At 33.1% G+C, this 13908-nt stretch overlaps 1 protein-coding gene across 1 annotated transcript; it reads left to right on the forward strand.

Annotated features, from left to right (window-relative positions):
• The first annotated feature begins 333 nt into the window (after positions 1-333).
• LOC105650276 (Protein kinase superfamily protein) lies at positions 334-8940 on the forward strand. Its single transcript, XM_089722869.1, has 6 exons — positions 334-721; positions 1237-1606; positions 5657-5701; positions 6645-6905; positions 7959-8081; positions 8252-8940. Exons 2-6 carry the CDS (start codon positions 1262-1264, stop codon positions 8771-8773), a joined length of 1296 nt encoding a protein of 431 aa, XP_089578995.1. The 5' UTR covers positions 334-721; positions 1237-1261; the 3' UTR covers positions 8774-8940.
• The last annotated feature ends 4968 nt before the right edge of the window (positions 8941-13908 follow it).

The following is a 13908-nucleotide window of genomic DNA, read 5'->3' on the forward strand; positions in this document are numbered from 1 at the left end:
TAAAAATAATATAATCGATTTATATAATAATTTATTGTAGTTTAGATAAATTTCATAAGTTTTTAAGCAACGTAAAATTCTAAATATTACATGTATTGGGAAGGAAGATACTACTAAATAGGTTCTGACTTTCATTGAGGGACTAAAATAGTAATTACCCTTATGTTTAATTGAAAAATTCTAATGCAAATTATAGGAGCCATAATTAAAATAAATAAATAAAGAAAGAAAGAAAGAACACAGCTAGCGAAGTCATGATTTCAAATTCCTAACTAACATTTAAACACCCCACGTACAGTATAAATGTTTCAGGTAATTATTTTATATTCAAAATACAAAACTGTATTATCCATGACTGATTCTTTGTGATTTCATCTTTAAGAATCCTATCTATCCAAGAAAGAAGAAACAACCCCACCGCCTAAAGCAAGACCTTTTCCACACTGTCTTTACTTTCTTTTTAATTAATCTTTTCATTCTCCATCTCTCTCTTTTATTTTAATGGGGTTTCTTGGTTGGTGAGCTAAAATCCAGCTGCCTTCTATTGACTTGCCTAAGGTCATGGAGTGCTCGTTGTTATGTTTCAAGGTTTCTCGCTTTTCTGTTTTTTAATTTTGGGTCTCTCTTGAAAAACACTCTTATGTGAATACATTTGAACTTTGAAGGATACCATTTTCTTGCTCCTCCATTTCATTTTTGCTGATATATATTTATAAAAGAGGTGAGCTGTTTCTTGCTGTTTCTTGTATATTTAGTGAAAAAATGGAGTTTAGTTTTCTTGAATTGGATGCGTCAATGGAATCTGTGTTTACATTATTAATTTTTTGATAGCTGCCTTGTAATCTTAATATCTTATGCGATTTCTATAGTAATTGATAATGTATTTGGGAATTGCATTGTTTAGGAAGAAGGGTTTTAAATTGTCAAAAAAGTTAAACGATTATTTTGAGTTCTGCCTGTGTTTTGGAGTTACTGGTAATCAAAATGTTGCTTTTGTGGAAAGGAATTTTGAGGATTGCTTTAAGGATATTGGATATGATTTCTTAGTTGTTCTGTCAAGAAAATTTTGGCGCTTATCGGAATTTTTGACCTCTAAATCTTTCGAAATTATTATAAATAATTATTTTTGGAATTCATTGTATATATATATATTTCTTTTCTTTTCTTTTTTTGTTTTAATTTATTAGTCTTAGTTTGTAGCAATTTTTCCATCCTAATAGAATTGGGTGTATGCAGTGAGGCAATTGGTCTTTTAGATGCTATGAAGTGCTTTTACTTTTCCAATAAAGTGAAGAATGAAGAACAAAAAGCTATAAAATCTGTTTCTGTTCACTCATCTTCTACTTCCATGTCAATGTCAACTGATCATGATGTGAAGAGATCTGGGTCTGAGTTCAATTCACAGACTGTGTCAGATTTTAGCACTGATTCCTCAACTAAGAACTCATTTGCTGCTTTGTCTCAAAGACAAAGTAATCTCAGAGTCTTCACATTCTCAGAGTTGAAGACAGCCACAAAGAATTTCAGCCGCTCTCTGATGATTGGAGAAGGTGGGTTTGGAAGTGTGTATAGAGGAGTAATCCGGAGCGCTGAAGATGCAAATAATGTTAGGATATCGACTCTGATACCAGTTGTTGGGCATCAGCTCTGATACCACTCGTTGGGCCCTTTTAACCAATTAAGAGAAAATAATTACGGCAGCGGAATAATAAACTTGGGACACACAGAAATTTACGTGGTTCACCCTCAACTCTTTTAGGGCTACGTCCACGGGACAAACTCCGAATCATTCTTCCACTATTAAAACAATAGTAGGTACAAAGAGAGTAATACAAAAATAGTGGCACACAAAGTGTTTCCCAAAAACACCCCAAAATAATCCTCACTATTTTTCTCTCCCTCGTTTTAGGAAACTCATCCTAAAACGGTAACACTCGCTCTCTCTACATTTTTTTCTTTCTTTTCTGGTGTGTTTTGTGTTCTGCCTCTGCCTCTATTTATAGGCAGGTTAACGCGTAGGAATGCCATGTACAACTCCTGCCGTGTACAACTCCATTGCCTTCCATTTTTGACTATGCGTAGGAATGCCGTGTACAACTCCGTTGCTTTCCATTTTTGACTTCCTTGATTTTCCTTTCAAATTTATTGTGGGTCCCACTTGAGTGGGCACCGCACAACAAATCTCCCCCTGCACACTCAAGTGGGACTTTAGCCATCATCGTCACTCCAGCTAACCGACAGTATTCGAACTTCTCCTTTGAAAGAATCTTCGTCAACATGACTGATCCATTTTCTTCTGTATGGATCTTCTCAAGCTGTAACAGCTTCATCTCCAACACATCCCTGATCTAGTGATAGAATGGAAGGAGGAATTCTTTCCAAGGTGAATTGAGCTTTGACTGTCACGACACGGCTCCCGCTGCAGCTATAATCTATTAGATCTGCCCACCATCTTGTACCGCCGCTACAACTTTGCGGGACACGCCGCCCGAACTCCTTTTGTCGGGAAGACTTTCGACACAAGGCACCACCTGCAGATCTTTTTTCGATATAGCCACTATTTCTTCCTTCTCTCCATCCGTAGAAGGGCATTCTCCTGTGACAACCATAATTTCTTGGCTCTTCAATCTTCATGCCAAGAATTTGCTTTGCTGGTCCTAAGTCTTTCATGAAAAAGACTTACTTAGCTGTATCTTCAAGCTAGAATTCTGACCAACAGTCACCATATCAACCACATAGAGCAAAAATAATGTAGTCATCATCAGAGAATATCTTTATAGTGATCTGAAGTAGTCTTTCTGTAGCCTTGCTCCCCCATAACAGACTCAAACTTCTTGTACCACTGTCTCAGTGCCTGCTTCAAGCCATACAGACTTTTCTTCAGTTTGCAAACACAATCCTCTTTTTCTACGAAATCCTCTGGCAGCTCCATGTATATTTCTTCTTCCAAATCTCCATTTAGGAAGGTAGTCTTTCCATCCATTTGCTCGATTTCCAGTTCAAAACTGGTGGCCATTCCGAGCACTGTCCGAATGGATGTCATTTTCACAACCAGTCTAGCTTTGAATTGTGGTTGGGAGCTGTGTTCTTCCTGCTTGATACTGAACACCCACTTGTTCTTCAAAGCCTTCTTGCCTTTAGGCAACTTCACCAGCTCAAATGTTTCATCCTCATGCAAGGACTTCATTTCATCTTGCATGGCTTCAATCCAGTTCCTCTTGTGTTCATTTTCTATAGCTTCTTCAAAGCTTTCAGGTTCTCCCCCGTCAGTCGTCAGTACATACTCATTGACTGGATATCTAGTAGATGGTTGTCAGACTCTACTAGATCTTCTTAATGTTTGAGAACCTTCCAGTGCTGGTGGTTGAATATGAACACCATAATCTTCATTTGGTTCATTTAGGAACTTCTGAATTTTCTAACTCTAGCACTTGTTCTTGTGGAACAGTTTCTTCATCTCCAATTTGTCTGCGTTCTATTGGAGGTACTCTCTGTATGTATATTGGGTCTTCATCAGATCTATTGGTACTCTGCTTCAATATCTTCAATAGTCTGATTTTCAACAAATACAGCATCACGATTTCATATAATCGTCTTCTGGATTGGGTCATAAAACCTATAGTCACATTGGTCTTGGCCATAGCCAATGAATACACACTGTCTAGTCTTGACATCAAGCTTCGCCCGTTCATCCTTCGGGACATGTACGAAGGCTTTGCAATCAAACACCTGCAAATGATCATAGGAAACATCCTTTCCTAACCATACTCTCTCTGGAGTATCATACTGTAGAGGGAAACAGAGTGAACGGCAAACTGTTGTGAGTAACGCTTCACCCCAAATCTTTTAGACAACTTTGCATGTGAGAGTAAACATCTGACTCTCTCCATCAAAGTTCTGTTCATCCTCTCAGCCAAACTGTTCAGTTGTTGCGTCTTGGGAAGTGTCGTTTGATGTCGAATGCTATGCTCTTTGTAGAAAACATCAAATGGCCCAGTGTATTCTCCACCATTATTTGTCCTGATACACTTCAGCTTCTTACCTGTCTGTCTCTCAACCAGGTTTAGAAGACTTCAATGTGTATACCCAAGTCTTCCTAGAATGGTAATCAATAAATATCACAAAATATCGATTTCTACCATATGACAACGTCAATGGTCCACACAAATCTGAATGAATCAGATTTAATACATTCTTCATTCTAGAAGGAGGGATAATCTTGAAAGCTACTCTGTTTAGCTTTCATGCCATACAATCAGGACACTTATCTAGGTGAACTTCATCCAATCCAGGTAGTACATTCTTTCTTGCCAGAGTTTTCTTACTCATGTGGCGTAGTCGTTTTATGCCATAAGTCAACTGTACTATCATTCTCCGCTACACTCAAAGTGTCTTGGGAGAGTTTTGCATGCATCACGTACAGCTTTCGGCCTTTAGCTACTACAAATGAACCTTTTGTGAGCCTCCACTGACCATTTCTGAAGGTGCTACAGAAACCTTCATCATCAAATCTACAACTGAGATTTGGACGCATGCTCAAAAAACCCATTTTTCATCAGTCTTCTCTTCCGGTTTAGTTCAACTAAACACAAGCAAATGCATTTTGATTACCATAAGGAGATCTCTCATTTCTCCATATATGGTAATTCCCGCCATGTAGACTGATCATTTTACTTGTCCATTTTGACTTGTGCAGAATATCATCACCAACATAAACCGTATACATGAACAGTAGTATACGTGAATAGTGACCATGAATAGTAACAGTATACTCGAATAGTAACTGTATTCGTGAATACTAACTGTATGCGTGAATAGTACTATGCGTGAATAGTGCTGGGCTTATTTGAAACGGACTCAGCAACGCCAATAGTACTGTTCACCATCAACTTTGAGTTACTATTTTACTATTCATCACTAAGTCGATTCTGCAACGTCTTTCCGAGCGGACAACACCAATGGACTCGTCGTAATTTTCTCTTCATCGTGGTATATTTATTTTCAAAATATATCCACGGATCCGGTACCGCTATCTGACCGGCTGGACCTGCCGAAACCTTCGGCTCTGATACCACTTGTTAGGATATCGACTCTGATACCAGTTGTTGGGCATCAGCTCTGATACCACTCGTTGGGCCCTTTTAACCAATTAAGAGAAAATAATTACGGCAGCGGAATAATAAACTTGGGACACACAGAAATTTACGTGGTTCACCCTCAACTCTTTTAGGGCTACGTCCACGGGACAAACTCCGAATCATTCTTCCACTATTAAAACAATAGTAGGTACAAAGAGAGTAATACAAAAATAGTGGCACACAAAGTGTTTCCCAAAAACACCCCAAAATAATCCTCACTATTTTTCTCTCCCTCGTTTTAGGAAACTCATCCTAAAACGGTAACACTCGCTCTCTCTACATTTTTTTCTTTCTTTTCTGGTGTGTTTTGTGTTCTGCCTCTGCCTCTATTTATAGGCAGGTTAACGCGTAGGAATGCCATGTACAACTCCTGCCGTGTACAACTCCATTGCCTTCCATTTTTGACTATGCGTAGGAATGCCGTGTACAACTCCGTTGCTTTCCATTTTTGACTTCCTTGATTTTCCTTTCAAATTTATTGTGGGTCCCACTTGAGTGGGCACCGCACAACAAATAAGAAGGTAGATATTGCTGTTAAACAATTGAGTAGGAGAGGGCTACAGGCAAGCATTCTTCTTTTCCTTCCTTCTTGTATGCATGTGTTTGATCTTGGATTATGGTCTATTTGGCATTATGATTTTTGTTACTGCTGTTGAGGAAATCATTATATTAAAAATGTTGATTAAGCCCATTAAAAATTGTTTGAGGCGAATCTGGGACATGTTCATAAAAACGTCTTGAAACTATTATTTTTAACATCAAATCCAAATGATGCTTTTCTGAAAAGTAGGTTGCAACTTCAATGTTAATTAACTTTTAGTGGTCCACTTCAGAAGAATTCTTGACATCATTAGATGAGGAATCACTTTGTCCTCCTTTTGTTCCTTTACCGTTTTTAGTTTGAAGATATTTACAATTTTTTATTGTTGGCAATATTGAGCTTCTTTTTGTTTTGGATTTTAAATTTCTTGTGAGTCCGGAAATAACATCAGGGTGATCTTGATTATGGACAGTGGGCAATGATCAGATACTTATAGTTCTTGACTCTGTGAAGGGGATGATTTAATGAATATAAGGTTCTAAGCTTTGTATTGTTTTCTTCTGGTCTTACAGAACATGCAAGAAAATTCAAGGAATGCATGGATTACATATGTGCCCGTGTTGTCTAATTTAAATCTTGATTTCCTATGTGCCTGTATTCTAATTGGACCGCTTGTATTCCTTTCCTTAAATGAATTATCTGTAAACCTAGGTGCAAAGGCAAAGAAGGTGAAAAATTGGCATGAAAATTTAACTTGATTTGGCAGAGAGATTGTAATAGCAGTTATGATGCCTCATTTAGGACTAAGAATGACTTAATGAGTATTAAGAAATGGTTAGGTCAGTTTTTGTTAGAGCTTTTCTGTAGGTTTGTTCTTTTATAATAAAATGTACTTTCCTGTCTTTCTTCACTTTCAACATTCTCAAGTACTGGATTTAGATATGCATTTTTACATATTTCTACAGGGGCACAAGGAATGGGTGACAGAAGTAAATGTTCTAGGAGTTGTTGAACATCAGAATCTTGTCAAATTAGTAGGTTACTGTGCTGAGGATGATGAAAGAGGAATTCAGCGCCTGCTAGTTTATGAATATATGCCCAACAGAAGTGTGCAGGATCACTTGGCAAGTAGATTTCAGACACCTCTGCCATGGGCTGCTAGAATAAAAATTGCCCAGGATGCTGCCCGTGGCTTAGCATATCTTCATGAAGGAATGGATTTTCAGGTACATTCTTATTATCTTTGAAATTGCATTTCTGTCACTGTCAATTTCATACATGATTGGTTTTGCTAAAAAGATGGTAAATGATGATCTAACCATCCAAAATCAGTTTCAAGGTTTAAATTCAAAGAGCTGATTTATAAGATTACTAGCAATGAATAGAGAACTTCCCGGAGGTGACAATCTCAATATGGTATCAACTAGCATAAAACTTCTTGGACTGAATATGATCCTCAACGTTCTGTTTTCTAACTCTAGATCCTTACAGAGGCTTTTTTCAACAGAACTATGAGAATTAAGCAACAGCTTGTAAATTGTTGAGAATTCTGGCTTGCATGCTTGTTTGATTTGTTCAAGGCATTGCCTTCTAAAAAATTCAGTTGAAGTCTTCTATTCAGAAGAATGTCATTTTCTGTGAGGGCTTTTAATGTATTCTCGTTAATTTTTATCTCTAAGCTTCTCTGTGAGTTTATGATCCTTTCAGTTAATTTCTTCATTGATACGGTCTATGCCTAGCAACATTTTTAATCAACCTTTGCTGATGCAAATTACTCTAAATAATCTTTTGCATATGAACTCTGACAATCAACAGGTTGTGAATCTATGCATATATAGGAAAGTGCAAACCAATGGTCCCATCAAATTGGCATCATAGTTTCAGCATTTCAAGTCAGCTACCAGATTTGTGAACTGCCAAGAATTTTGGCTAAGATCACGCATTCTAGGATGTCTAGCATATGCAATTAAATATTTGAATCTCATGCAAGTCAAAATAAGCAAGGAAGGATGATTGCTTGACCTAACTTAATAAAAAATTTGTTCTTTAGACATAGTAAGGTTATGCATGTCTGCACTTATTTGCTTACTAGATTTCATCTATGGTGGTTTTGCACGAGGTTCTGATTAACATACCTATCTTGTGTCCCTGTTTTTCTTCTTTCTTTCTCCTTTTCTATTCAATTTAGTTTGTTTCCTCAATAAGGTTTTGAAACAGGAACTAATTGTTCTACTTCACTTGTGTTGCATTCACCATTTCCTTTTTCATTGTTGTCATAGATTATCTTCAGAGATTTCAAGTCTTCCAACATACTGCTGGATGATAAATGGAATGCTAAGTTATCGGACTTCGGTTTGGCTAGATTGGGGCCTTCAGATGGGTTGAGTCATATCTCGACCGCGGTATGTTCATTGTTACTCAAAATGATTCTTAGTCATATTTCACAATCTTTTCTAGTTGACCTAGCAACCTAATTTAGATTTTCATTTCTCATTTGCCATTAATATATATATTTCTTGATATAGAACTAGACAAACTAATGACAGCAGTTTGTGTGATTGTTCCCAAATAGGTTGTTGGAACCATAGGATATGCAGCTCCTGAATATATTCAAACCGGGCGTCTCACATCTAAGTCCGATGTGTGGGGATATGGAGTTTTCCTTTATGAACTTATTACCGGCAGGCGTCCATTGGATCGAAACCGGCCTAAGGATGAGCAAAAGCTATTGGAATGGGTTAGACCACACTTATCAGATGTAAAGAAATTCAGGTTGATTTTGGACCCAAGGCTTGACGGAAAGTATCATCTCAAGTCTGCACAAAAACTTGCTGCTGTTGCCAACAGATGCTTGGTTCGACAAGCCAAATCACGCCCCAAAATGAGTGAAGTTCTAGAGATGGTTAATAAAATTGTGGATGCTACAGATATGGGGAGCCCCTTGCTCCCCATGAAGAGTTTAGCTCCAAAAGATGGCTATGAAGAAATAACTAGACGTGAACGATTGAAAAGAAAGCTTCTGAATCCAATAATTGGAGAGAAAGGGTGCTTGGCTTGGAGAAGATGGAGACTAAAGGCAGTCAAGGCATGTTGAGGAAAGTAAAGCAAACAAAGTAAAATATGGTTTTGTTTTGAAGTAGCTCTTGCGGTGAGATATCATTTTTGTCATATATATAAATAACTATGCTGCTCTATGCACTGTGAAATACAATTGTAAAGGCTTTACCATTATAAATGAGTTCATGAATAGCTCTTCTTTTATGGAGTTTATTATTATTATTATTATTATTATATATATATATATATATATATATATATATATTGTTAGTACTTCCATCATTTTTTTAAAAAAGAATAATAATGCAAAAAATTAAAATTTCAATTAGCACTTTTATTTCAAAAATTAGAATTTAATGTGCAAAATTAATTGGATAGTTTAATGGATTTTTTTTAAAATTTTTATTCTTTAAATTTTTATCAATGTTACGAATTTTAAAATGGTAAAACATTTTTTTATTTGCAATTTCATACTTAATTGTAATTGAGAGAAGTGACAATTTCAATTGGGATAAAAAAAAAAAAAAAAAAAACAACAGCATAGCTATAAGTCGCTGAGTTGATTGGGGCTTTGCCTTCTCAATCTTCAGTGGAAATATTCTATTCAAAACTTTTAATGCGTTCTCAATAATTTTTATCTCTAAGTTTCAATAATGCCAATGCTGTTGTGTAGAGTGATTTTATGCCAATGCAAATTACCGATAATGCCACTCCTTTGGGTTAATTTCTCAGCTTATAAATTTTTAATGGAGACATTCATTATAACCCCTTCATTGTATCTTTCAACACAGCTTTAGCTAAAGATATTATTATAATAATTTAAAATAAAAAAAAATTAGAAATTGTCAAATTAAGTAATTTGATGACATAATAAAATGCATCAAATCTCTCCAAAAAACAAAATCTATATAGAAAAGAAAATCATAAGAGACTAACTTTGTTTTATTGCATATAGCCATTAGGCATTAACTAATTTTCTTTTTCCTAAACAGCTTTTTATTGTTCAATAGAACTCTAGAATGAGCAACGACTCACAAGATAAAGCATGATCTAGGACTTTCATCACTACTAAGCTGTGACTCCTATTGTCGGTGAATATACCCTTTCTGAAGTGTATAATACTCGCCTTCATGTTCAAATCTATCTTGAGGTTGAGGTCCATGTTCATAGCCATTATGATATGGAGGCTGCCCATCCTCGCTATTTTCAGAGGAAAACCCATACTGAGATTCTTGCACGTCTGCTCTAGGTCCATCGTCTCCATGAGTGGCCCATACTAACGGGACTTGTCCATGATGAGGGACAGGCGAAGCTGCAGGATGCTGAGGGACAGGCGCAGGATGCTGAGGGACTTGGACAGGTGCAGCTGCAGGATGCTGAGGGACAGGTCCAGCTTCAGGCCAAGTTTGAACCGCTACATTTTGAGGCAAAGGATGCTGAGCCTGAGGGACAGGTCCAGCTTCAGGGCTAGTTTGAACCCCCAATGTTTCGTGTCACCCTGGCCGTTACACTGGAGAAGGTAGCAGCATCATTTAGGTCTAGAACCGACACTTCAGGCCCTTTCAACTTTTTCAAGGCTTCCAAGTTCCAAGGCTTGATCTTTTATTTCTTTGCTTAGTTTGCCCGTGATTTTTACACTGCCCGAATTTATTTCATAATCTTCAATCTCTGAAGCATCCCCATCACCATAATTATCCTCTTGAGCAATTTTATATTCACCTTTCTGTAATAAATAAGTGATTAAGTATCTAATTAACTGGAATCAAAATAAAATTTTATATAATTTGTTCTTCAGAACATTTTTAATTTTCCTCTTGCATCCTAGGCAATCGCAGGACTTGTTGCTGAAATAAAAATGCACTGTTGCCATTTGGGACTTCTCATGTTATGATTGAAAAATAAAAAGAAAAGCAGAATGAGAAAAGAACATGTAAATATAGTTAGTGAATGAAAAAAATAGCTGTTCAAACAAAAAAAAAAAAAACAAGATTGAAAAGTAAGGGAAAGAAAGCTTTTATACGCAGTTTAATGGAGAATGAATTTTCTAAGAGCTTGTTTTCATTCTCTCACAAATTATACACACATCTATATAATGCAACTCTTAGAGATGATTTGAGCATAATTAATCTATAATCTCTCTCTCTCTCTCTCTCTCTCTCTCTCTCTCTCTCTCTCTCTCTCTCTCTCTCTCTCTCTCTCTCTCTCTCTCTCTCTCTCTCTCTCTATATATATATATATATATATATATATATATAAGTGAAATAAACGGGGAATATTGAGATTAAAAAAAAAAAGAGTTTAATTGATAGTGGTTGAAAAATAAAAACAATTTAATTTGATTGCTTATATCAATTTTCTATTTAAATCTAAATTCTATCGGATAAAATAAGAAATTATATTATATAGTATATGAGGTATATATTAAATATGATAATGATATAATATTTTTAAGAATTTTAATTTTATTGATCGAAAAAATAAAGGTAATTTAATTTTGATTCCTTATATTAATTTTCTATTTAAATCTAAATTTTATTGGATGAATTAATTAAGAAATTGAAATATATACTAAGTAACCTATATATTAAATATGGTAAGATACAATATCTTTTAAGGATTTTAATTTTATCGATTGAGGAAATAAATGTAATTTAATTTTGATTAACTATATTATACTATTTAAGGTACATATTAAATACAATAAGAATATAATATATTCAATTATTATTTTTAATAAATCTTTAATTTGATTGGTTATAATTATTTTCTTACAATTAACTTATATATTCTACAAAAAATAAATATAATTTATTATTATTTATTAAGGAACATATTATAAGATTTATTATTTGGTATAAAATGAAAATAAAACTCATTAGAAATATATATAAAATATAAAATTATAATACAACATGTTTATTAGCAAACCATATAACACTTTGAAAGGATTTTTTTTCTAAAAAAAAAAACCATAGAATTAATTATATGCTCATAGACTTCAGCAAAAAGACAAAAAAAAAAAAAAAAAATACTAAAATTATAAAAAATAATAACTATCTATCTATAATATATAGTATTCTATGATATAAATTAAGTTAAGCTAATTCTCATTTTAAGAAAATTTTCTCACTGGTATCTTATTCTAACTTTATTTTATTTATTTATTTAATGTACTTTTATTTTAAATATTTATTTATTTTATTACTTTACACTTTTAATAACTTATTTTGGAAATTAATTTTTTTAGTTGATTTGTGTTGTTATTTGCTTAATATGTTTGAACTCTAATGGAACAATAATAAGAAAATAGAGTTTCCAATATAGATACTGCATAGTTTTGAGCATTCTATTTTTCCTCTTTTTAGTAAATTTTGAATTTTTTCTTTTTTTATATATTTTTCTATGTTTCAATTTGATATATATATATATATATTTAAAATTATTTTCTCTAAATAGATATGTATCGCTTCGAATTTTTTTTGAATACTTTATTATCCATAAAACAACCGTAGTCTGTATATACATATTTATATCTTCACTGATTTGAAGCTAGCGCATAGTATCGTCTCTATTCTATGATAAAAAATCATCAAAGAGTCATTCAGTTAAGAGTACTTCACTTTTTAGGTTTTATGTTGAGTTTTTCTATTTTTTTTAGCTTTATATTTTACTCAGTAATCTTTTTTTCAAGTTTGTGAAAAAGGAGCTTATACTTTTTCTGATCGGATCATCCTTCATAAGTTTCATGATATTGCTCAGGGACTGGAAACCGAGTTGTGAAACCTTAGAGCTCATGATAAGATTCTTTTGATTGCACTTTGTATTTATATAATCCATTTGTATAATTAAGCAAATATATTTATGTTTTGCCTGGAAATTAGAATAGTAATTTAGTGATATTATTATTTGGATGCCTATTTGGGTAAATATTCTTTATATTTGTGTGTCTAGGGCATATGCATAATTTTTTTTTTTTTTTTTACTTACCCTATATATTTACAGGTGCAGGTGCATATATATGTCTTTTTACTAATATTTAGATTTAAAGAAAATGTTGTTCTTAGGCTTTCCTTTATCAGGTAAGAATTTCTCATCCCTTTCTATATTTTTTTCATCTTCAAGATTAATCTTTTTTTCTTTCTAAATTTATTTTTAATCTTCTTCTCTAAATATTACGATTCTTAATTTTTTTTAAAAAAAATCTTCTTCTTAGATTCTTTAAATTATCATGATTTCAAATTTTAATTTGTTGGCTAAGATGGTTTATTAATTATATTTTATAAATTTTGAAAGAATAATTCTTTTTTATTCTAGTTGATTTATTATTTGTAGATTAGAACTATAAAGAGCATTTTGATCCAATATACGAGTAGAAAAAAACAGAGAAGCATGTAGATTTTATTTTTTCATATGGCTACATACGGGAGTTCTTTATGTATTTACAAACATGATGAGTCTTCTATTTATTGGGTTCTACTTGAGCAAGAATTTGAATTTTGTAAGAAAATTAATTGCCAAAGTTAGCTCAATTTTTATACATTAAATCAATTATTATACTCAAAATTATTATGAAAGTGAGGATAGAACCGTTGTATGTGATGATTTCGATGGAAGCTTGATATTTTTAATCTTTATTTTAAGATTTTTTGAATCAAATATGATATCCATCATATATTTCAAAATTTCTATCTAAATTTAGTTTATTATCTATTTGATAATAGAAAGACATATAATATTTCAAAAAAAAAAAAAAAAAAAAACTATAAGTTAGAGTGGCTTGATAGAGCTCATGCCTTAATGCAAGAAGGAAGAAGGAGGACAAAATTTCAATACTCAATATTGGAATATATTAAAATTACAAATAAATTTCATTCTTAATTTTTGTATTTTAATCGTATAGCTAATTTGATTATGTAAATAACTACTTAAATGATTTTATAAATACAATTTATTTTCAATTGTATTAGATTAAAAAATAAAAAAAAATTCAGTTATTAATTAATTAATTTATTCTATTTAAAGAATAAATAGGATATATAAAAAATAATTAAAACTTCATAAATATATATATTAATTAAATTAATAAAATAAAGTAAATTATAAGTTTTCAATTTTAAATTACAAGTAAGTTTTGAATTGCTGAAATTTAAATTTTGATTCTATCCTTGTGAT

The sequence above is a fragment of the Jatropha curcas genome, chromosome 6, assembly GCF_041381405.1.
Source record: "Jatropha curcas cultivar XTBG-Jc1 chromosome 6, XTBG_Jcur_1.0, whole genome shotgun sequence".
NCBI lineage: Eukaryota > Viridiplantae > Streptophyta > Magnoliopsida > Malpighiales > Euphorbiaceae > Jatropha > Jatropha curcas.

Excerpts from the sequence above, each read along its gene's own strand:
- LOC105650276 (XM_089722869.1), top strand. The coding sequence starts at position 1,262 with ATGAAGTGCTTTTACTTTTCCAATAAAGTGAAGAATGAAGAACAAAAA. Across the intron at positions 5,702-6,644 it reads TGAGTAGGAGAGGGCTACAG|GGGCACAAGGAATGGGTGAC; the intron begins GCAAGCATTCTT and ends ATATTTCTACAG. Across the intron at positions 8,082-8,251 it reads TGAGTCATATCTCGACCGCG|GTTGTTGGAACCATAGGATA; the intron begins GTATGTTCATTG and ends GTTCCCAAATAG.